Genomic DNA, 23,016 nt, shown 5'->3' on the forward strand with positions numbered 1-23,016 from the left:
TAGGGTAAGCTGAATCCCACAGTTTAAAGGGTGGAAGGGAGAAGAGTCCCTGCCCACGATCTGCTTCCTGTCAAGGTGTCTCTAGGCCCACACCCCATAAGTCAAGCGTCCAGGAGACGCTGCTAGGGTTTGCAGAACAACCAGCACACTTGACATTTCTACTAGAACAATGGAACCCGATTGCCACCAGCAGCAAGTCCATTTTCAAGCTGCCAACCCGTCTGTCAAACCCGTAATCCTCAAAAAAGGGTGCGGAAGACTGCAGAAGGAAGATATTAAATGCGAATTTGTGGGCGGCTACAAGAACAAAACAAAAACAGTGGATTAGGTGACCCAGGAGCCCTTTTTTTCCTGGCACTCCCCTGTGAATCATCACGCCCCACTTGTGACGTTACCGACTTTGAGCTCCGGCAGGCAGGCGTGGGATGCCCTCGCCTGCCCTGGGAGCCTCGAGGCGTCACTGCGCCTTTCCACGCCAAGGTCCCGGGGGAAACGGGTGGGCGGCGGCTTGGCGGATGCTGTGGTTTGCGATCCCCGGCCGAGCGAGGCAGCCCGCCGCCCGGCTGCGCCTCGCCCTCCGCTGGCTACCGCCGTGCTCCCCGCCCCTCGCCTTCGGGCTGAGCTTGCGGCTAGACGCCTGGCGCCCCTCTGCTTGCCTCGCACGCCCGGCCACCTCCTCCTCTGCGTTTTCCTCCTCCTCCTCCCCCGCCTCTTCCGTTTCTGGAGGGAAAGACTGCAGCCTCCTCCTGCGCTCCGCATCCCGGCTTAGGTAATACGTTTTCCTCCGTAAGCTCCCTTCGCCCCAGCACCACAACCTCCTTTCCTGCTCGGATCTGGGTCCCGAGGCTGGGCGAACTGTACACACCCTTCACCTCTCCGGACACTAGGTGAGTAAATCTGGGCCGGGAGGGCTCCTTGCCTCTCCGCCCGGCCTGCGATGACCTCTGTCCGCTGCAGCGAGGCTGCCACCCGGCCTGGTCCGCCCCGCCCCACATCGCTGCTGCAACTGGCCGGGCGGAGGAGCTCGCGAGTCTTGCCGTCTTCCTGGGATCCGCAGAAACGACCCGAAAGAAATAGACGATAGGAAGAAAAATTGGCAAACAACTTTTTATTATTATTATTATTATTATTCGATCATTAGCCTTTCTAGGTCGAAGAAGCTAGATCTGACAGTTGTCGAGAGAGCAGTGGCCCGAGTTCAACAGGTAGATGGCGTAGCTGTCAGGCACCCCTTGGTTTTGCTTAGAGAGATGCAGCTAAGGGTCCATAGCTGCTGGCTGCCGCTAGTGACCTACTAGATGAATGTAAAATAAACATGAAGGGACTATATTTAGAAAAGTCTTTGCCTTCTTGTTTTTAATTCTCTGCATTTTGAAAGGCAGTTTTGTGAGATGTGTATGGTGTGGCCAGAGTAGAGTAGCAGAGGGGAAAATATTTAACTTGGGTTTGGATGAATCATGTATACTGTTACTGTGTTAGATGCAAAGAGCATGAAGAAAATCCCTAGATTATTTAGTACATTCATGAAGAACATATATAAACAATCAAGGTGTGTATTTTGGAGGTTTTCGTTTTAAAGGTAATTTTTAAGATGTTGAATAAGCAGAAGTTTGCCACTGTGTGAATGGTGTTCACTTCAAAAGAACAGTGGGTTAAGGTTGTAGGGATAGACCACTGGAGTGCATCCCACATGTTAAATAAAACATTTTTTTGGCCTTTTTCCTATCGTTCCTAGCTTTCAAACCAGAGAAGTGGATAAAGATCAGCCCTGCTCAGCCTAGTAATAGTCTAATGATGAAAATAATCCACAAAACTACTGTTGACTGACAAATTACCTAAGTGACCTTATTTTTGACCTTGTGAAATACCCAACAGAGGGAGAAAAAAAGCAATAGAAGAGTTTCTTTTTTCAACACAGATATTTGTTTGCATTCTAATTGAGAACCTACTTTATTTTTAAGTTTTTGTGGATCTTTATACTACTCTTGAAAGTTAATTCTTAGTCATGAAGAGGATTATATAAATGCATAAGGTTACATTTTACTTTTTCATAGAATAAGTTACCATTTCTTTTCAAGCTTTTGGACTAAATTACCCCTTGGTTGAAAATTGCAGCTTGGACTTATGTCATTTAATGTGAAATATCTTATTATAGATTTAAATTACAGCTATACTTGTGGTAATTTTGAAGAAAATGATGTCTTATTTGATATATAAGGCCTGCGAAACAAAAGTTATAAAGTTATATGTTATGTATTTAGTTCCCCATTTATTTCTTTCTCTGATAACCAATCAGAAAATGTCTTGGAGTTCACGTCATGGCTCAGAGGTAATGATCCCGACTAGTATCCGCGCGAGGACTTGGGTTCCATCCCTGGCTTTGCTCAGTGGGTTAAGTATCAGCCTTGCCCTGAGCTGCAGTGTAGGTCACAAACGTGGCTTGGATCTGGCATTGCTGTCGCTGTGGTGTAGGCCCATAGCTACAAGCTCCGATTGGATCCCTACCCTCGGAACTTTCATAGGCTGCAGGTGAGGCCCTAAAAAAAATTGAAAAAGACCCCCCCAAAAAGAAATAGTCTTAATATGCTTCATGTTGTAGATAAATTGCCTAAAATATACTGATATTATATAAAGTGATTAATAAAAACAAGTCTTTTTCATTTATTAAATGTGAGAATGAGGTATGTGAGAACTTTTTTGTGGCTGTGTGTCCTCAATAAATGTCCTTGTTGATGTATTTTGAACCTTACAATGAAACTAATAAACCTCTCTATGTAGATGTTTTCATTTGATTTGGAGTTTAGAGATAAAAACAGAAGTGACAGCACTTTGCTTCCAATCTCTCATGATTAGTGTTGGGTAGAAGTTCCCAATCTTGTCTAATTTAAAATATTACCTAGGGTAGAAGGCAAGTGGGAGGAAGTGGGGATAATAGTGGTGTAAAAAGATTCCCAGATTGCTGCTTGGGATTTCCTGAATCAGAATTTCTAAGAGAAAGAAGATACTTAAAATAGACCAAAATGATAAAAATGTAAACGAGAAAAAAAAAAAAAAAGCAAGCTTGAGAAGTACAGATGGCTGTTGCTGACATACCGTGTTAACATTCCTGTACATAAAATGTTCTTAAATGGAATCTGTGGTTTTGGTAATATGATGATGTCACACACTTAGGAAATCTGAAAGGATAAAATCTTTTTATCCTTTTGTAGTCAAGCAAGCCTTCCAGTGGTTGAATTTAGCAAACTTTGTACATGTCCAGTGGCTTTTTTGTGGTAGGCAATCTTAATTCAAGTGTTTAATCTTATTAAGAGCATTTTTTTTTTTTTTTTTTTGTCTTTTGCATTTTCTAGGGCCGCTTCCCACGGCATTTGGAGGTTCCCAGGCTAGGGGTCGAATCGGAGCTGTAGCCTCCGGCCTACGCCAGAGCCACAGCAACGTGGGATCCGAGCCGCGTCTGCAACCTACACCACAGGTCACGGCCACGCTGGATCCTTAACCCACTGAGTGAGGCCAGGGACCAAACCCGCAAACCCCATGGTTCCTAGTTGGATTCGTTAACCACTGCGCCACAATGGGAACTCTAAGAGCATTTTATTAATGGATTTTACTGTGACTAGTAATCTACAGCAGAATATTGTGCCTGATCATTTCTCTTTCGTATAAACAGAGTTATCTGTTACCTTTGCTATGCTCCTAATCAGGAAAGACAAGCATGCAAATTTTAGTAACATATTAGAACTTTTATTAAAATGACCCAACACCATTTAAAAACAAAACAAAACAAAAAAACAAAATTCGGGCATAAAATGTGGTCAAAATTATATTTAAAACCAAGTTGACAGGAGTTCCAGTCAAGGCTCAGCGGTAACAAACCTGACTAGCATCCATGAGGTAGGTTCAATCCGCGGCCTTGCTCAGTGGGTTAAGGATCCAGCATTGCCATGAGCTGTGGTGTAGGTCGCAAATGCCTCTTGGATCCTGCAGTGCAGCTACAGCTCTGATTCGACCCCTAGCCTGGGAACCTCTATATGCTGCAGGTGTGGCCCAAAAAAGAAAAATAAATAAATAAATTTTTTAAATTTTTAAATAAAAAAATAAAAACAAGTTGACAAAACAGAGTGTTAATTATCTGTAAAAGAATTCCTTATGATGAATCACCACAATTGAAAATATCAGTTTCCTTCTCTCTCCATTCCTTTTTCTCTCTCTTGTCTTTTTTTTCCCTGAGTGATGGAGGAGGGTGTTTTCTTTCTTGTTTTTATTTTTAATCAACTAAATATTTCAAATCTTTTAACTTAATTACTTAAGTTTGAATTAAAGTAATATTTGCAAGCTTTATCAATAGATACTTAAATTTCTCTTTTTCTTTGCAAAGTGATGATTGTGGATTTCCCTTGGTGCTAATGAGAGTTGTAATTAATAGCAAACAGTTAAATTCAAATGACTAAAGGAAATGCTATTAAATACTGCTTAAGGAAATCCTAGTGTACTTAAATTCCTTTTTTTTTTAATCAGCAGTAATTTTTTAAATAGGACTTTATCTTCTAAGTTCTAGAAAACTCCTCTCGTTAATTCCTGGGAATTTGCAAGAATCACATATAATCACATTTAATCGCAGTTTGATCTGGGAATAATGAAAGGCCTATTTTAAAAATATGATTGATGATAAACTTCATGAATAGCAAAGAATGGGGGAAATAGAAATGAAAAATCATTTCAAGAAGATAAATATTAACCAGCTTAGACATTTATCTACCTATGAGAATGCAAGAACATTTAGTATATTTCTATATTGGAGTGGCTTTAATGCACCATTTGTATCTTTTTAGTACTTTGACCTTTTCCAGTGAAAGGTACTATAAATATTCGTCTATCATTTTGTGTTCCTTTGAAGGCAAATGTTACTTTCAGTATTCTGTATTGTTCTATCAACACTTGTAAATATCTGTTAAAAATAAACATTTGCCTCTGCAAAATAGAAGTAGCATGATAAGAGATATGTTGCCATAAACCCTGTCTGCCCAAGTAATTCATAATGTGATCTGTGACCTTTGCTTTCTTGTAATATTCAGAGAATATATTTTAGGTCACGTAATTTATCATGCAAAAATAATAATAGCCATCTTCTAAAAAATTCTGTAAAGAACTCCTTTGAATCCTATTTTCTAAAATAATATAATCCTAAAATTTGCATAACGAATAATCCCTTACAGATTATTTTTGGTGCAAGAAAATCTTTTTAAAGATTTTTACCTTGTTATCCATCTCTAGTGGAATGAAAAATCAGGCAGTTAAATTGTAGAACTCCCACCATGTATTATGAAGAGATGGAAAAAATGTGTATCCTGTTCTCAAGGAATTTACAGCCTATTAGAGAACAATGGTTGCCCCAAGGGCTGACACGGGTGAGGGGCTTAGGACTTCCTCATAATATTCACTCAAACCACTGTAGTATATAAACATACAATCTAAGTATAAAAACCAGTGTGATTGCTATGTAAAATCAACTATAAGACAAAGAGCCTAGTACCCTTTTTAAACTTATTTTTCATGACCTTACCTCAACTTTTTTTTCATTCAACCAACAAATATTTATTATGTTCTTATTAGTTAGATGACAAACATCATAAGCTTTTAAAATGTACATACTTTGAACCTGTAATTTGTTTGCATTTAACTCTTTTAAATATTGTAGTAAAATATAAAATTCACCATTTTAACCATTTTCATGTGTGCAATTCACTTTCATTAAATACGTTCCCATTATTATGCAACCATCACCACTATTCATTTCTGGAACTTTTTTTTTAATCATTCCCAAACTGAAACTCTGGATCCATTCAACAATAACTCCCCATTACCTGCTCCTCCCAGCCCTGGTAACCACCATTCTACTTGCTGTCTCTATGAATTTGATTATTCTGGGTACCTCAGATAAGTGGAATCACACAATATTTGTTCTTTTTAAGTCTGACTTCTTTCACTTAGCACAGTGTTTCCAAGGTTCATGCATGTTGTAGCATATAGCAGAATTTCACTCCTTTTTAAGGCTGAAGAATATTTCCCAACCTCTTTTATATGGAAAGTGTGTATTAAAAAATAGGGAAGTTTTGAACTAAAGCAGACCATAGAAATCATCCCCTTGGATTTCTCTGTCTCTTCTTTCTTTTCCTTTTTCATGTTTAGAAAAATGAGGAAAACAAGTCCCTGAGAGCTTAGTCATATGGCCAAAGTGTCACACCTGGTTGGTTGAAGGCAAAACAGAGCCTAAGAACCAGCTCTCCTGTGGCGTAAACAAGGGTCTTTCCATCACATGCTCTTGAGTCCCATGTAGACCACAAAAGGCAAATATTAAATGAGTTGGTGCTGAGAGTAAGCATTACAAAATTCAGAAGTAAAGATAACAAGACTGAAAAAGGTTATATTCCAAAGGAAACATTCAAAATAGATTTGAAGATTAATAAGATTAATGATAAGATTAACAATTATCAAAACTATAAATAATATTCTCTTGGAAAAGATTCTACAAGACATATATCTTGTGTACTTTCTTTCTGCCTTGAATTAGGCATTACATTTGCATTTTAAAAAATACTTGGGGAATTCTGTTGTGGCTCAGTGGTTAACAAACCCGACTAGCATCCATGAGGATGCGAGTTCGACTCCTGGCCTCACTCAGTGGGTTAAAGTTCCTGTGTTGCCATGGGCTGTGGTGTAAGCTGCAAACACAGTTCAGATCCCAAGTCGCTGTGGCTGTGGTGTAGGCCGGCAGCTGCAGCTTCTATTTGACCCCTAGCCTGGGAACATCCATATGTTGCAGGTGTGGCCCTAAAAAGACAAAAAAAATGAATTGGGGAACTATATCTAGTCACTTGTGACAGAACATGATGGAGGATAATGTGAGAAAAAGAATGTGTATGTGTATATATATATGTGTATATATACATATATACACATATATATATATGAATGACTGGGTCACTTTGCTATATGGCAGAAATTGACCGAACATTGTAAATCAAGTATAGTAGAAAAAATAAAAATCTCAAAATATTTATTCTTTCCTATAGTTAAGGTAGCTACACTGAATCTGCTTCTATTTTATTTTATTTTAATTTTTTGTCTTTTTGTCTTTTTAGGGCCACACCTGCGACATATGGAGGTTCCCAGGCTAGGGGTATAATTGGAGCTGTTGCCGCTGGCCTACACCAGAGCCACAACAACGCGGGATCCAAGCCGTGTCTGTGACCTACACCATAGCTCAAGGCAACGCCGGATCCTTAACCCACTGAGCAAGGCCAGGGATCGAACCCGCAACCTCATGGTTCCTATTCAGATTCGTTAACCACTGTGCTGCGCCACGCAGGGAACTCAAGTATTTCTAAATAGAATATTTACTCATACTTTTTAAATGATCTGGGAAGTCATTGAAATGCATACTTTAGGCAAGTATTATGCTAATGTGGAATACTTACTATGTAGATCGACTTGCATTTTTCCCAGCGGTTAATTTTTGTTACAAAAAAGTCAGCATAGTTGACCCTTAGCCTTCCAAAGCCATTATTCTTAGTTGCAGTATCTATAGCTTTCCCTGTGCTGCTAAATAACCAGTGACAGAGTTGACAGTTTCATCTGGTGTTGCCCTACTGTCAAATAAAAATTAGCCGAGTGACATTCCCTGTCCTCACCCCAGATCTACTGAATCAATATCTCCAGGGGAAAAGTCCAAAAATCTATATTTTTAGTGGGTGTTGCAATTAATTCTTGATCTTACTAAGCACAAGCACCCATTTACAAGCTACCAGAACTTCATGTAAGGACAGAGGATATCTTTGTGGTCTATTGCTTTGAGCAGCATCTGTGAGCAAAAATGTGGGCTAATGTAGTCCAACAGTACCCTTGATGTCGCTAGGGTGAGGTAGATGGATCAGCTTAGAAATGACGTGTATATTGACACTATCTGAAGGTTGGGAAGAAGGGAGGGAGAAATGTTAAAGGTTAAATAGATGGATTTACATACCCTATTTTTAATATCTTTTCTAACAAAACCAAATTAAACTTACTACTTTTGGTCATTTAATAAACTTAAACTCATCAAGATAGATCATCTCTAGATGACAGAGAATAGTATCAGATTCTGATTTGATGCTCAAAAAATGTGGTTTCATGTGCTAGTCATCCAGATACAGCTTTGATTTGTTTTTGTAAATGAATATAGTATATATGTAGACTTTAATATAAATAAATATGGGCCCAGGTGCCTAATGGCCCCGGTAACAGCTGATAAAATCCAAGTACAATAAACAGCATGACAAGGAAGAATTCTGAATTTACAAAGCTAAGAGGAAACTCATCAGCCAGCATTTATTAAACACCTCTGAGATATGTGCTAAGAGTCATAAGAAATCACACGCTTTTTTTTTATTTTTCAGGGCCGCACCTGCAGCATATGGAAGTTTCCAGGCTAGGGGTCGAATCAGAGATACAGCTGCTGGCCTACAGAACAGCCACAGCAGCGCAGGATCTGAGCCATGTCTGCAACATACACCACAGGTCACGGCAACAGTGGATCCTTAACCCACTGAGCTAGGCCATGGATGGAGCCTGCATCCTCATGGGTTCTAGTCAGGTTCGTTAACCACTGAGCCACGAGGGGAACTCCTGAAATCACACACATTTAAATTTCCTGTCAGAGCATAGATAAGCAAACCAAATTACAGTGTTTTGGAGAGCTGGGATGGAGACTTGCCCTGTCTCTGTTCTCAGGTATCCAAGGTACTTGGGTACTTGGCCCAAGTTTTCAAGATGGAGGCTCAGACATGGCTCCAGAAGGAGCCAACTGTTGAACTGACTCACCTCTCTCTCTCTCTCTCCACACACACACACACACACACACACACACACACACACACACACACTTTTAAAAACTTTTTATTCAGTTAGAAATACATACAGAGGAGTTCCAGTGGTGGTGCAGTGGAAATGAATCCCACTAAGAACCATAAGGTTGTGGGTTCGATCCCTGGCCTTGCTCATGGGTCAGGGATCCAGCGTTGCCATGAGCTGTGGTGTAGTTCGCAGACGCAGCTCAAATCTGATGTGGCTATGGCTATGGCATAGGCCAGCAGCTGTAGCTCCAATTCAACCCCTAGATTGGACCATCATATGCTGCCGGTGTGGCCCTAAAAAAAAAAAAGAAAGAAAGAAAGAAAGAAAAGTAGGCAGGTTCTAAGTGTGTAGATTGATGAATGTACACAGAGTCGACCCACCCATGTAACCAGCACTCAGATCAGAACATTACCAGCACCTAAAAGCCCCATCCTGTACCCCCATCAATAACCCCTCTTCCTCCTCCAAGGGTAACCACCACTGTGACTACTAATAGTTAGTTTTGCCTTTTTTTGAACTAAGTTAAATTGCTCAGCATATATTTTTGTGTGTGTGACTTTCACTCAGCAGTATGTTTTTGTGAGATGCATCCGCGTTGTTGCCTATAGCAGTAATTCATTCCTTCTCACTGCTGTATAGTATTTTCTTTTGTAAAGGTGCCACAGTTTATTTCATTTTATTGCTGATGGACATTTGGGTTATTTCTAGTGTGATATTATTGTAAATTATGCTGCTCCTAAATATTCTTGTACATGTCTTTTATGTGTATGTGCAGGAATTCCTATTGACTAGAAGCCTACAAGGGGAGTTTCTGGGTCATAGGTTATGCTTATATTCAACAAATCACAAACTGTCTCCCAACATGGCTGGACCAATTTTATTCACACTAGCAGCGTGTGTCTCATTCTCTACATCTTTACCAAACCTTGACATTTTCAATCTTTACTTTTAGCTATTCTGTTGGATATGCAGTGATACCCTGCTGTGATTTTTAAGGTGCATTTTCCTGAATATTAAGGAGTTTAGACTCTTTTCATATATTTATTGGCAATTTGAATATACTCTTTTATGAAGTATCTGTTCAAGTTTCTTGCCGTGGAACTAATTATGAGAAGGTGTGTAGATATTAGACATAAAAAGCAGAAGGAAGGGCATGACAACCAGAGGGAACAGCATATGTAAATTAATCACCTGCCCAGAGCATGGGAGTATATGAACAGATAGTGAGAAATCAGCCACTAAAATGCTAAACTTAAGCAGAGCCTATGAAGTGATGACAGCACTATCACAGAAGAACAGGCTGTCCCATGCTGTACTACTTAGTAGATTCTGAGAAATGTATGACAATCAAATATCTGAAAGTTGATCAAGATTTATTCACTGGAAGGGCAGTTTAGTTTCCAGTGAGCTAAAAGGTAGTATTTATACATTCCTTTTAATGCTTATGGTACAGTTTTCCTTCTGGCCCAGGTGACCAAGTGGGCAGGTGAGCATATCTCAGGGATGTCGGGGGAGGTTGTTGTCAGCAGGTTGCACTTCAGTCATCATTGACTGCTTCCGTTAAGCCCCTGACATATTTTTTGTGAGCCCACTTCTGTCCCCCATCCTTTCTGCCAGGGCAGCTTCCATTCTTTAAACTACTTCCCACAGCAGCCCTAAGCTGGAAGGGGAAGGGGAACAAGGTCTCTGTTTCCCCTACAACAGCAATGTGAGCTAAAGAGAGCCTTGGCCAGCCTCTCAGCATGTGCCCACCTAGGGGGACCCCTGGACAGCTGCCCCCCCTTGAGAGAGGTCACCACAAACACTTCTTGTGAAACACCCAGGTATGTCATGGAAGTAGGGCCTTTTTCCCTAACAGCAGTACTAGTCAGGCAGGGCCACCACTTAATAGTTTCAAATTGCTAATCCTCAAAAGATAAGTGATAGACCAAATTTAGGCTATGAGTAGTAGGGGTATGGTAGAGTCATTGTCTGATGGGCAAAAATGTGGGCTCTGTAGAAGTAGTGGATTATCTGCAGGCAGAAGTGAATGTTAACAGAAATGCTTTGACCTACTTGCCTATGTATTAGAGAGCAGTTCTGTTTTGTTAAGAGCCCTTATCGATGTCATCACACTTCTGTCATCATGAGCAACAAAAGGACATGGCCAGCTTCTGGTAGAACCAGGCTCATCACACAAGAACAGACATCCTTGGCCCTAGAATTGCCATATATTTCCTGACAAAATATCCTTTTGACAAATAATGATCCTCCTGAGCCATTTACGGAGGGTCTACCATGAAGCCAGAGTAGTCTTCAGCCTCCAGGAGCCAAAGTTTCCACCCAGACACCCAGAAACTAAAGCAATCAGATCTGGCCTGCATAAAGGAACTCTTCTCTGGGTCAGAGAATTACAAGTAGTTTCCAGCCCTTTCGGATTTAATGGAGTAGTAAATTTTCAGAAGAAAACTTCAGTGACCCATGTAAACTTGCCGTCTTCTTATTTTTCAAGCAAGGACAGGTGACTGTGGTTTGTGTGAATTTGTATTTAATAGTCACAGCTGTCATTTGTTATCCACTATGTGCAAGGCTCTGTGCTGGTTACTTTTCTGGAAATATCTCATCTGATCTTCACAATGTCCCTGCAAGGTAAGTATTTTATCTTAATATTACAGATGAAGAGATAGGCTCAGAGAGGGTAGGTAATTTACCTGATGCCACACAGCTAGTTGATGGCAGAGCCTTGGTTTTGAACCAAGGCTCTCTGATTCTGAAGCCTGTGTCTTTCCTGTTTATCAGAACTGAAATATATTATTCAGATAAGATTTTTAAACATCTGGTCTGATGAAGTGATAGCTCAGAAATTAAAAATGAGTTTTGTCTTCATAGAGAGATTTGGGCTTCCAGGGAAAGTCCCTTTCTTTTTTGCTTTTTTGGGGCCACACTCTGGGCATATGGAAGTTCCCAGGCTAGGGGTCGAATTGGAGTTACAGTGCCAGCTTATACCACAGCTCATGGCAACGCCAGATCCCCGACCCACAGAGTGAAGCCATGGATCAAACCTGTATCCTCATGGATACTAGTTTGATTCATTTCCGCTGTGCCACACTGGGAACTCCCCAGGGAAAGTCTGAAGAGCTTTTTTTTTTTTCTTTTTTCTAATTGACCTACTCCAGTTTATTCAGGAGTTCTCATCATGGCCCAGCAGTAACAAACCTGACTAGTATCCACTAGGATAGGGGTTCTATCCCTGGCCTCGCCCAGTGGGTTAAGGATCGGGTGTTGCTGTGGCTGTGTCGTAAGCTGGCAGCTACAGCTCCGATTCGACCCCTAGCCTAGGAACTTCCATATGCTATGGGTGTGGCCCTAAAAAGACCAAAAAAGAATTTATTCAGTAGTTCTCTAATAGATGTGAAAATCCCATAAAAGTTAAGAGACTGTTTCTATCTGACATTGTGATATAATCTTACATAAACATGTAGATACACATTTGGTCTGAGGTGGTGAGGAATTTAACTTCTTTAAAACTGTTCTGGAGTTCCCGTCGTGGTGCAGTGGTTAACGAATCCGACTAGGAACCATGAGGTTGCGGGTTCGGTCCCTGCCCTTGCTCAGTGAATTAACGATCCAGCGTTGCCGTGAGCTGTGGTGTAGGTTGCAGACTCAGCTCGGATCCCGCATTGCTGTGGCTCTGGCGTAGGCCGGTGGCTACAGCTCCGATTCGACCCCTAGCCTGGGAACCTCCATATGCCGCTGGCAGCGGCCCAAGAAATAGCAAAAAAAAAAAAAAAAAAAGACAAAAAAAAAAACAACCCACAAAATTGTTCTGCTCAAATGTGACTTGAACTAGGTTGTCACAAAGTAAGGCTTGTAAGAGGTTATCTCAGTGTTCACCAATCATTAATGATTTGACTGTTAAAGTGAATAGCTCTTATTGGGAAAAACTGTCTCACAGAATTAAACTTACTGACCCCATAAATGGGAAAGAGAAACTACCCACTTCACTGTTTGGCCAGAAAACAGAAGACACAGTTGGTATGCTAGACTGGGTTGGCATTTGCTAAGATCATCAAAGTCTCTTTGTCAAGAGAGGTATTTGGGGCTGAGTTGGATTCTCTCTAAATTTGTACGTTGATGCCCTAATCCCCGGTACCTCATAATGCGACTCTTTGGAGATGGGCCCTTTAACTTAACTCAGTCAACGTTAAGTGAGGTCATATGTGTCAGCCCTGATCCAATCTGACTGGTGTCTTTAAAAAAGAGGGAGAGCCAGTCAGGGATGCTCGTCTACAGAGGAAAGGCCATCTGCAAGCCAGGGAGAGTCTTCAGGGGAAACCAACACTGCCAACGCCTTGGACTTGGACTTTCAGTTCTAGAACTGTGAGAAAATACATTTCTGTTGTTTAAATCACCCAGTCTGTGGTACTTAGTTAAGGCAGGCCCGGCAAACTCATACAAGAGGAATTAGATGTTAGGCATGAACTGCTTCCACACACACACCCCCATCCCAAGACAGCCAGTTAAGGGAGACATCAGTAGACCATGGGTGAGCTTTTACTATCCAGCAAGGATGGTTTACACCGAGGCTGGAGATCAGTTAGGGATAAGGGATCCTTGGGATTAGGAAGGACGTGAGTGTCAAATTTAGTGATGTTTTGAAAGTGTCAAAACTACTGACAGTGGTCAGGTAAGTATGTGTGTTTCCTTTTTGCTGTATGATATACTTTATAATAATAATCATATTCTTGTGATTACTTATCCAACAGTTGCTCATTTCTTCCCTTGGTTAACAGCTAACAATGCATGAAAGGCTTTTATTGGCTAGAGCACTGGCAAGAGCACTGGCGAGCAGTGTGGGTTTCTGCCTATTCATCTGGGCTTGAATCTTGTCCCAGCCACTTTCCAGCTGTGTGGTTTTGGGGCAAAGTATTTATCTTCCTGTGCTTCAGTTTCTTTATTAGTAAAATAGAGATCATAGTATCTTCTTCATAGGGGTGTGTGAGAATTAAATGAGTTAATCCACGTAAAGTGCTTAGAAGGACACCTGTCATATAGTAAACACCTAATAAATATCAGTAATTGTTATTTTAACTTGGGCCTTTCCTGTACATGGATAGCTGACAGCCCATATGCATTTCCAGCAAAACATGTGCCAGCCCCCCTGAAATGACCAGCTTAGTATTACAACAGAATGAACAGCTCGAAGAACAGTAGCTACTAAATCTCAGTGTTAGCATCATCTAGGAGGTTGACAGAAATATAGATCCCTGGACCCTCCCCCCGGAGATTCTGATTCACTAAGTTGGGATGCATTTGACTTTATGGTAGGCACTTGAGGTAATTCTAACACAGGTGGTTCTCAGAATACCCATTACATCCTAATCCAAAGGAATGTTATAACTTACTAATTATGAGACTATAATAAACTTCATTTAGTATTTGAAATATGTAAGTAATGTATCAAGTATATAAACTTGCTTTAAAAATCACCTGAACGATAATTTCCACGAGTGTTAATACAAGCTATTTAATAAACCTGAAGAAATTCTGTATTGGATGTAGCCCTCAGTTTCATTGAAGATAACTTATCTCAGGTTGAGTCCTTGAAGGTGAGTAGCCCCCTGAGCATTGTGACCTGGCTGAGTGAACTGGGTTGAGGGCAAATGGGGAGATAGGGAAGCAGCTTCCAGAGAAGCACAGAGGATGGTGGCTGGATTCATTTTGGAGGAAATGGCCCATTCAGCCAGAATGTAGCAGGCTAGCCATGCAAACCAATTAGAAAGTCTTACATGTAGATGATGATAGCTGTAAGGGAATTTTTTTTTTTTTTTTTTTTTTTTTTTTAGGGGGCTATGACCCTGGAGAAAGATAAATAGCTAAAGAAGTTCTGGGTTCTATAGGGTGACTGGAGAAAGCTCAGTCCTAAGCTGAAACTGGGTGTTCAACTTGACAAAATACTACACATAGTGTTTCCTAGGTTGAGAATAAAGGGTGATTAAGGTTGAGCACCAGGATAACTCTGGAACTGAAAAGTGTGATCTATTGTGTTACAATAAATTCCTAAAATCTATATACCTGTTGATTACAGGACTGAAGTTCAGAGCTGATATATTTTTTTTCCCACATTGGTCACGTTGCTGTGATCAGGTAAAGTGGGAATGGTCATTATTGAGGAAATAAAGGTCAGGTTCAAAGGGGAGAAACTCCAGATCCTTGGGCAGTTATAAAGAAACTTAACAGGACCAAGTTGATGAGTTTTCTCTGTGAGGGGGAAAGGTAGTGGTGGTGGTTCCTGGAGTTTGTAGCCTGTGTAACTCACCTGAGTCTTCTGACGGCATCATGGGGAGAGATTCTTGGGTATTCAACAGTGTGGTGGTACAGTGTTTGTTTTAGGAAAAAAACATTGATTTTAACAACCTTGAGTAAAATAGACAATACTGGTATTGTTAACCTAGAAAGTTTTTGAACTGGATTCCTTAAATTCTTTATGCTGCTTCCAAAATAAAAAGCTACTTAGATACTGTTAGTTCTTTGATTCTTTTCACCCTATTTACAATAACCTTAGAACATTTACTAAGAAGTAAAAATCAAAGGTATTAAATTTATACACTTAGAGCTAGTGGGTTCTACTAAGATATGTATGTATCCGTGTGTATATATTGTAACTTATAGCTTACAGATGCTGTAATTTTTTTAAGTCCAAGTGCCTCAGATTTATTAATATATCTGTTTTTCTTAATGTTGAGATTTAAGTCAACCAAAGCGAGAGTTTTTAAAAAGTTTTTAAGCGAATTTAGGTAGGCAGGTGTTTCATTTTTAACTTTATCATCTCTCCTACCTGATGTTTGTGTTGTTGCCATCGTATCACTTTGGACAGTTATTTCCAGAAATTGAGGAATTCTTGTCCTTTGTGCTTAATTGTCCCAAGATATTTTAAAATATCATTTCTTCTTTTTTTTATGGCCACACCTGCAGCATATGGAAGTTCCCGAGCCAGGGATTGAATACAAGCTGCAGCTGCAGCAACACTGGATCCTTTAACCCACTGCGCCAGGAGGGGATTGAACCCATGCCTCTCCAGCAACCTGAGCTGCTGCAGTTGGATTCCTAACCCAGTGTGCCAGAGCAGGACTCCTATCATTTCTTATTATAAAAGGAGTATATATTTATTATAGAGTATTTGAAAATTATAGTAAAGCAGAATGAAATCTCCACAATTCTAGCACCCAATGATTACTACCATTCAATGCCTGCCTGATTGCCATTAAAACATTACCAACTGGTCTTTCAAAACTCTCTCTATATGTGTAAACAGAATGTGTGTGTGTTTATAAACACAAATTAGTAACATACCATGATACTATATATAATGATACTATATATACACTGAACTTTATCACAATATCACATATCCCTATTAAATGTTCTTCAAAAGTATAATTTTAATAACTAGTAGTCAACATTTCACCAATGTTTATGATTATTTTTAACTTTTTGCTGCTGTAAATAATACTAATCCTTCTTGTGCAGAAATATTTTAACACAACTTTGACTTTCTTAACACAAAATAAGGACAGACTGGAGTTACTGGCCTATAGGTGGTAACATCTCCAGGGATCTTGATACGTCTTTCCCAGGTGCCCTCTGGAAACCACTTGTTTGCATGCTCACTAGCAGAGCATAAGCACCTGTTTCACCACACCTTCTGTAAGAATGAATGTTAACTTTATTTATTTTTCTCTTTTTAGGGCTGCACCCGAGGCATATGGAGGTTTCCAGACTAGGGGTTGAACTGGAGCTGCAACTGCCGGTCTACACAGGATCTGAGCCGAGTCTGCGACCTACACCACAGCTCATGGCAATGCAGGATCCTTAACCCACTGAGCAAGCAAGGCCAGGGATCGAACCCTTGTCCTCATGGATACTAGTCATGTTCCTCAATTACTCTGAATGTTAACTTAAAAATAGTTTGTTCATCTAATAGTGCAGCTGATATTTCACTATTATTCACTTTCCTTTGATTATTCTTGACGTTGGAGATATTTTCTTAATGGTGGTTGACCCATAATCCCTTTTTTTTTTTTTTTTTTGGTTTTAGGGCCTATGGAACTTCCCAGGCTAGGAGTCTAATCACAGCTACAGCTGCTGGCCTATTCCTGGTCTACGCCTCTGCAACTGTGATCTCTGTCACAGCTCATGGCAACGGCAGATCCTTAGTCCACTGAGTGAGGCCAGGGATTGAACTCCTTGTGGAGTTCGTTAATGGCTGAGTCACAAAGGGAACTCCATGACCCATAATCTTAAGAAAATAGCATATTTTTTTAAGCAAGCCTGTTTAAGACAAAACAGCTATAACAGTTCACAATTAACTCCATTGCACTGACACCTTCGTTGTTGTACTAATTCCCAGCCTCCTAGAGTCCATTAAGGGACTTTTTTTTTTTTTTTTAAGGAAGTAAAGTATTTGCTATGATAATAAGGAGGACAAGCTTCTGTGTAAGACTGATTCGGCACCCTGCCGTTTAGTCTTGTGTAACCCTAAACAAGTTGCTTAACTTCTCTAAGTTTTCGTTTCCTTGACTGTAAAACAAAGCTGATTGTATTCTCACAATAATGAGATAGGAGTTAATAAAATAAAATGTAGTTCGATAAAATGTAGTTACTGTTGAAATATTTCTACCCTAATTAGCTGATAGGTATGGCAAGGCATGATAGCATGCCTCTTAGGAGCCAGAACTTTTCAAGTCCCAACAAGTTGCCTGTTTTACTTCATTTTATTGTTTAAATTTGCTAGAACAGCAGCATAGATAATGGGACTTTTTTAACTGGGGGGGAAAAAAGGTGGTTGGTGTTGGGATATTGCCTGGGCTTGCTAGCCCAAGTGTGACCTCAGTCTTGCAGGACACAACAGTGCTTGCTGGTGTGGTCCTTAATACTTGAGAAAGTTGCCCCCAATCTGATAGGATAAACTGGCTTTCACTTATTCCTTCTTCCCCCATAGGTGAAAGAAAGAGCCCTACTTTAACCATACTGTTGCTACGTTTGTGTGCTTATCTGAAGGTCATTATATGAACTTGGCTTTTCTCTTTAACACTGTGTCTGTGTATCCACCTGCTCATCTCTTTAGGGTTTTGTAAATGTAATGCAGATTCTCATTCACTGAAGTTTCAGTTCTTTGTGTAATGGATTTGAAACTATAAATATTTGATTTTCAAAGGTAAATTTCGAATTTTAGATGATGTCTAGTCTTCCACACCGAGGATGTGACTGATCTATACTCACTGTTGAGCCAGGCTGACAGGTTGACTGCCGGGTTGGCAGCAGTGGGTTGTTAGCAGTGCTGAGGCACCCTGACATCACCCTCTGAACTGCTTTCTCTTTCACATTCTTGTACTTTTCCAGCTGACCGCCCAGAGGGTGGGTGCTGATTCCACCAGCTGCTGCATCTGTAAAGCCAGGTTCAGAAATGTCAGATATCCTTCGGGAGCTGCTCTGTGTCTCTGAGAAAGCTGCCAACATTGCCCGGGCATGCAGGCAGCAGGAAGCCCTCTTCCAGCTGCTGATAGAAGAAAAGAAAGAGGGAGAAAAGAACAAGAAGTTTGCAGTTGATTTCAAGACCCTGGCTGATGTACTGGTACAGGAAGTTATAAAACAGAATATGGAGAACAAGGTAAGAAAGGTCACAGCCAGGTAATTGCAAAACATCTGCCTCTGTGGTTTTTCCCTCTGATAGAATAGCATGCCTTTTCCTTTCCCTCTCAGAATTCTAGCAACTTAGATGCTAATAAACTGCCTCCCCACCCACCCCACGTCCTTGTTTTGACTCCAATATTACTCAATTTGTGTTGCAGAAAAAATTTAACTGCAGAAAACTAAGAATCCTCTTAATCATACCACTAAAGAAAACCACAGCTATGTTTGGCTAAATATTGCTAGAACATGTCTATGTGAATGCATGGCGCATAGAACTTATTTCAAAAGAAATGAGAACGTTTTACAACCTGTTTTTTTTTAACTTGATATATATTTTTTGGCATAATCATTTATCTGATGGGTGCCTCAGTTATAGGCTCACAGAGATCCTGAAGACTTGAAATCTCCCTTTATTCTAGTAGAAAAACACAGTTTGTAACTAACAATGATTGTAATTCTAGATCTATTAAACTGACTAGGGAAAACCTACATTCATAAGTAGTAAAAACAAACAATAACATTAGCAGGTGCTTATAAATTACCATGTTCCCAGTACTAAGGGTTTTAAATATATTAATTCATAACAATTTTCTGAGGTAAGAACTATTTCAATGTAATGGATGAGAAAAGGAAGGCACAGAGAGGTTAGATAACTTGCCTGAGGTTACACAGCAAATGAGTGGCAGAACTCATTTTTGAACACAGGCTGACTGGCTCTAGAGTCTTTGTTCTTTGTATTACTTTATTGCCTTTTATATAATAACTGAATAATTGCTTTTCTTTTAGATTTGGGAGGATATAATTTTATGTCAGAAAGCCTTACAAAATATTGGAATAGTTTCTCTGAAATTCTCAAAATACGGGGAGTCATTTAGAATCATATAAGTGAATTCTTTTTTTTTAAGTTTATATACACATTTTATTTTATTTTTTTTTACAAAATAAAATACATATATTTAAACACAATTACATTTCACACAGATTATTATATTATGGATTTTAAGAAACAGATTAAGTGACTCCCTCTTGAGAAGTGGAATGGCTAATATGCTGAGACAAATAGGAAATTTATGCTATACTTTATCCCATTTTGTATGGCTTTTATCTTTACTATTTGGTATTATCTATTACATTTCAATTTTTCTTTAAAAATTAGCATTATGTTAAAATTGTGTATAGTCAACTAAAATTTATAAAGAAGAAAGCCTTATATACCATTAAATATTTTATATAGCATAATAAAAAGAATAACTTAACTGGTAAGAATAACAACAATAATATACCCTCTGAAAATAAGTAAAATATAAAATGCATAAATTGGTTAAAAAAACAGTGTAACTATATAAATATGTCCTCACAATTTGTTACATCTTATTGATTCTTCAGTAAAGGCATTACACCATTCTAGGTGATGTGATAAACAAGACATTATAGACCTTACATTGTACCATGGAGAGAAATGGTTATTAATAATACAATTGTAGAACTATATTATTTAATTGTGCAGTTGCATTATTTAATTATAATTATCATAAATTCTTTGATGGAGAGGAAATCAGAATCGGTTCTAAAACTTCAGCATTCCAAGAATGATGTCAAATGACCCCCTTCATGGTGGATTATGCACTTATTTACTATGAGATATATTTCTTCTCCAGAGATTCCTTGTTTGTGTATCAATTGTAGATTTTTGGTTTGCAGTTATTCTGAAGTTTTGATATAAGAGTCTATATGAATATAAGATTGTTTTAAGTTGTTGTTCTGTTAATTGCAAGTACATCTCCAGTGTCCTGCATTTGTACCCACCTCTTCTCATGATTTCTGATTTTGGTGGTATAATTGTGCATGGATGATCGTATCTTTACTGTATGTATACTTTTACTGGTGAGCCTTGTCATTTGTGGTATTTTTGTTTCCTGTTGCTGTCTTATCATTTCTGCCGAGAGAAGTTCCTTTAGTATTTGTTGTAAGGCTGGTTTAGTGTTGCTGAATTCTCTCAACTTTTGCTTATCTGTGAAGGTTGATTTCTCCTTCAAATCTGAATGAGAGCCTTGCTGGGTAGAGTCATCTTGGTTGGAGGTTTTTTTCCTATCATCACATTAAGTATATCATGCCACTCCCTTCTGGCCTGCAGAGTTTCTGCTGAAAAAAATGCAGATAACCTTATTAGGGTTCCCTTGTATGTTACTTGTTTCTTTTCCCTTGCTGCTTTCAAGATTTTCTCTTTGTCTTTAATTTTGGTCAGTTTGATTAGTATGTGTCTCGGGGTGTTCCTCCTTGGGTTTATTTTATATGGTACTCGTTGTGTTTCCTGGATTTGAGTGAGTGATTCCTTCCCCATGTTAGGGAAGTTTTCAGCTATTATCTCTTGGAATATTTTTTCTGTCCTCTTCTCTCTCTTTTCTCCTTCTGGCACCCCTATAATATGGATGTTGTTGCATTTCATGTTTCCCAGAGTTCTCTGAAGCTCTCTTCATTTCTTTTCAATCTTTTTTCTCTTTTCTGTTCTGCATCTGTAATTTCCACTAATCTGTCCTCCACCTCGCTTATTTGTTCTTCTGCCTCCTGTATTCTGCTGTTGGCTGCTTCCAGTGAATTTTTTCTTTTTTTTTTTTTTGTCTTTTTAGTTATTTCTTGGGCTGCTCCCGCGGCATATGGAGGTTCCCAGGCTAGGGGTCCAATCGGAGCTGCAGCCACCGGCCTACGCCAGAACCACAGCAATGCGGGATCCGAGCCGCGTCTGCAACCTACACCACAGCTCACGGCAACACCGGATCGTTAACCCACTGAGCAGGGGCAGGGACCGAACCCGCAACCTCATGGTTCCTAGTCGTTTTCGTCAACCACTGTGCCACGACGGGAACTCCCCAGTGAATTTTTTATTTCAGTTACTGTATTTGCATCTCTTCTTGTTTAAGTTTGATAGCTTGTATCTCTTTGCTCAGTGTTTTCTGTAAGTTATCCATCTTTGCCTCCAGTTTATTCCCAATGTCTTGCATCATCTTCAGCATCAACAATCTAAAGTCTTTTTCCTGGAGGCTAAGAATCTCCTCATCACTACATAAGTGAATTCTTGACCACAGGCAGGAATAATTGATGCCTGGAAATCTCTGCAAACTATATATACTTTTTCATATACTTTTTCATGTCCTATAATAATCTGGCTCCAAGAAACTAAATGAAGCAAGTTTATTTTTGTTATCGATCAAGATAGCTGGGTGGAAGCAGCTGGAAGAAATGCATCAACGTTAATGTTTGTAAGTTAATGTTTGCCCCAAAGCATTATAATAAGTTCAAGCAATTGTTCGTTCATGAAGTATATGCTTCATGAATAAACATGAATGGAATAAATAAATGATACTCGCTTTTGGCTGCATAAAATAGTTTCGCCACTCTCAGTATTTCAGCCTCAGAAAGAGTCTCCCAGCGAGCTGCAGGACTGGAGCTTCAGCCCTTGATGATAGGTTCAGTGCCAGCCCATGTTGACTGCCATTGTTCTTCGAAAGAGTTAAAAATAACAAATAGATGTGGGCACTATCAAAGCTATCTTAAAGCTATCAACCATCTGTGAATAACTGAGTTCAAATATTTGAAGCATTTCCTTGCTTTTATTGCCTGGGAGCTTCACTCATATCATAATTCAGCACATATTTCATGAAATTATTTTTACTATAGAGAGAATCAGAAGCAAAATGTATCTGAAAGCTTCCGGTCACCCAAAGATGACAGAAGATTCCTATTTAGCTTGATTTTTTTTTTTAAATCCTATATTGATGTACAAATGATTGGTCAATAAAACATTTCCCCTTTTTTGCTATATCACCTTCCTAGCCTGAAGGCTAAAGATACCTCTAACAGGTGCAGAAAACACACCTGAAAGGAAAACAAAATCTCATGTTATCCTCTGATCCCTTCTATGCAGTCTCAAGTAATTATTTTAGGTACTTTGTCAATAACATTAATATGTATAAGCTGTTAGAGGGCTGTTTAAGAGCAACAGTTAAAATAACTCCTTTGTAAACATTCTAGCTCTATGGCCCTGAACTAGAAGTTTCTAGAAATACTTCTGCACTCTCAACAGAACATCAGGATACCAGACTTCTACCATGAGTTGGACTTTCTAGAGGGGCAAAGAAGTAGGAAAATATTAGAAAACTAAGTACTGAACCAAGTTGACTTCATTTTTTATACCTAAATTAATTGCTTGAATTGTAAAATTCTAAATTTAAGATTTAATTGTGCTATTTAATTTGAAACATAAAATGGAAATCTGTTCAGAATATAATTTTTTTTTAATTATTGTTTCTTATTTTTGTCATACTCTGAATCATTCAGTTTCCAGGCTTGGGGAAAAAAATTTTTGGAGAAGAATCCAATGAATTTACTAATGATTTGGGTAAGTATAAGAATCTTAATGTATTTTATAACCTAATTATCATATGATTTTTTAAAATT

The 23,016-nt window shown here is 39.3% G+C and overlaps 1 protein-coding gene and 1 long non-coding RNA gene across 5 annotated transcripts in view; one reads left to right on the top strand and one right to left on the bottom strand.

Annotated features, from left to right (window-relative positions):
- The first annotated feature begins 716 nt into the window (after positions 1 to 716).
- Positions 717 to 23,016, top strand: part of INPP1 (inositol polyphosphate-1-phosphatase) — a 30,489-nt gene continuing 8,189 nt past the window's right edge. The window contains exons 1-3 of one of the 4 annotated variants that reach the window (NM_001245012.1): positions 717 to 887; positions 18,271 to 18,538; positions 22,897 to 22,957. In NM_001245012.1, the coding sequence (NP_001231941.1) occupies positions 18,335 to 18,538; positions 22,897 to 22,957 (265 nt within the window). In that variant the 5' untranslated portion in view covers positions 717 to 887; positions 18,271 to 18,334. Of the gene's footprint in view, positions 888 to 13,139; positions 13,249 to 18,270; positions 21,200 to 22,896; positions 22,958 to 23,016 lie in introns of those variants that run through there. The other 3 variants (XM_005672032.4, XM_005672033.4, XM_084998141.1) reach the window with 3 other exon arrangements.
- On the bottom strand, positions 8,916 to 18,314 carry LOC146396046 (uncharacterized). Its single transcript, XR_014829423.1, has 2 exons — positions 18,151 to 18,314; positions 8,916 to 11,510 (listed from the first exon to the last, which is right to left on the bottom strand). It is a non-coding gene; the product is annotated as an uncharacterized LOC146396046 (long non-coding RNA).

This window comes from Sus scrofa, chromosome 15, assembly GCF_054392235.1.
Source record: "Sus scrofa isolate SSC_HxYL_T2T_F1_AM1 chromosome 15, Sscrofa_HxYL_maternal_Yorkshire_Landrace_v2.0, whole genome shotgun sequence".
NCBI lineage: Eukaryota > Metazoa > Chordata > Mammalia > Artiodactyla > Suidae > Sus > Sus scrofa.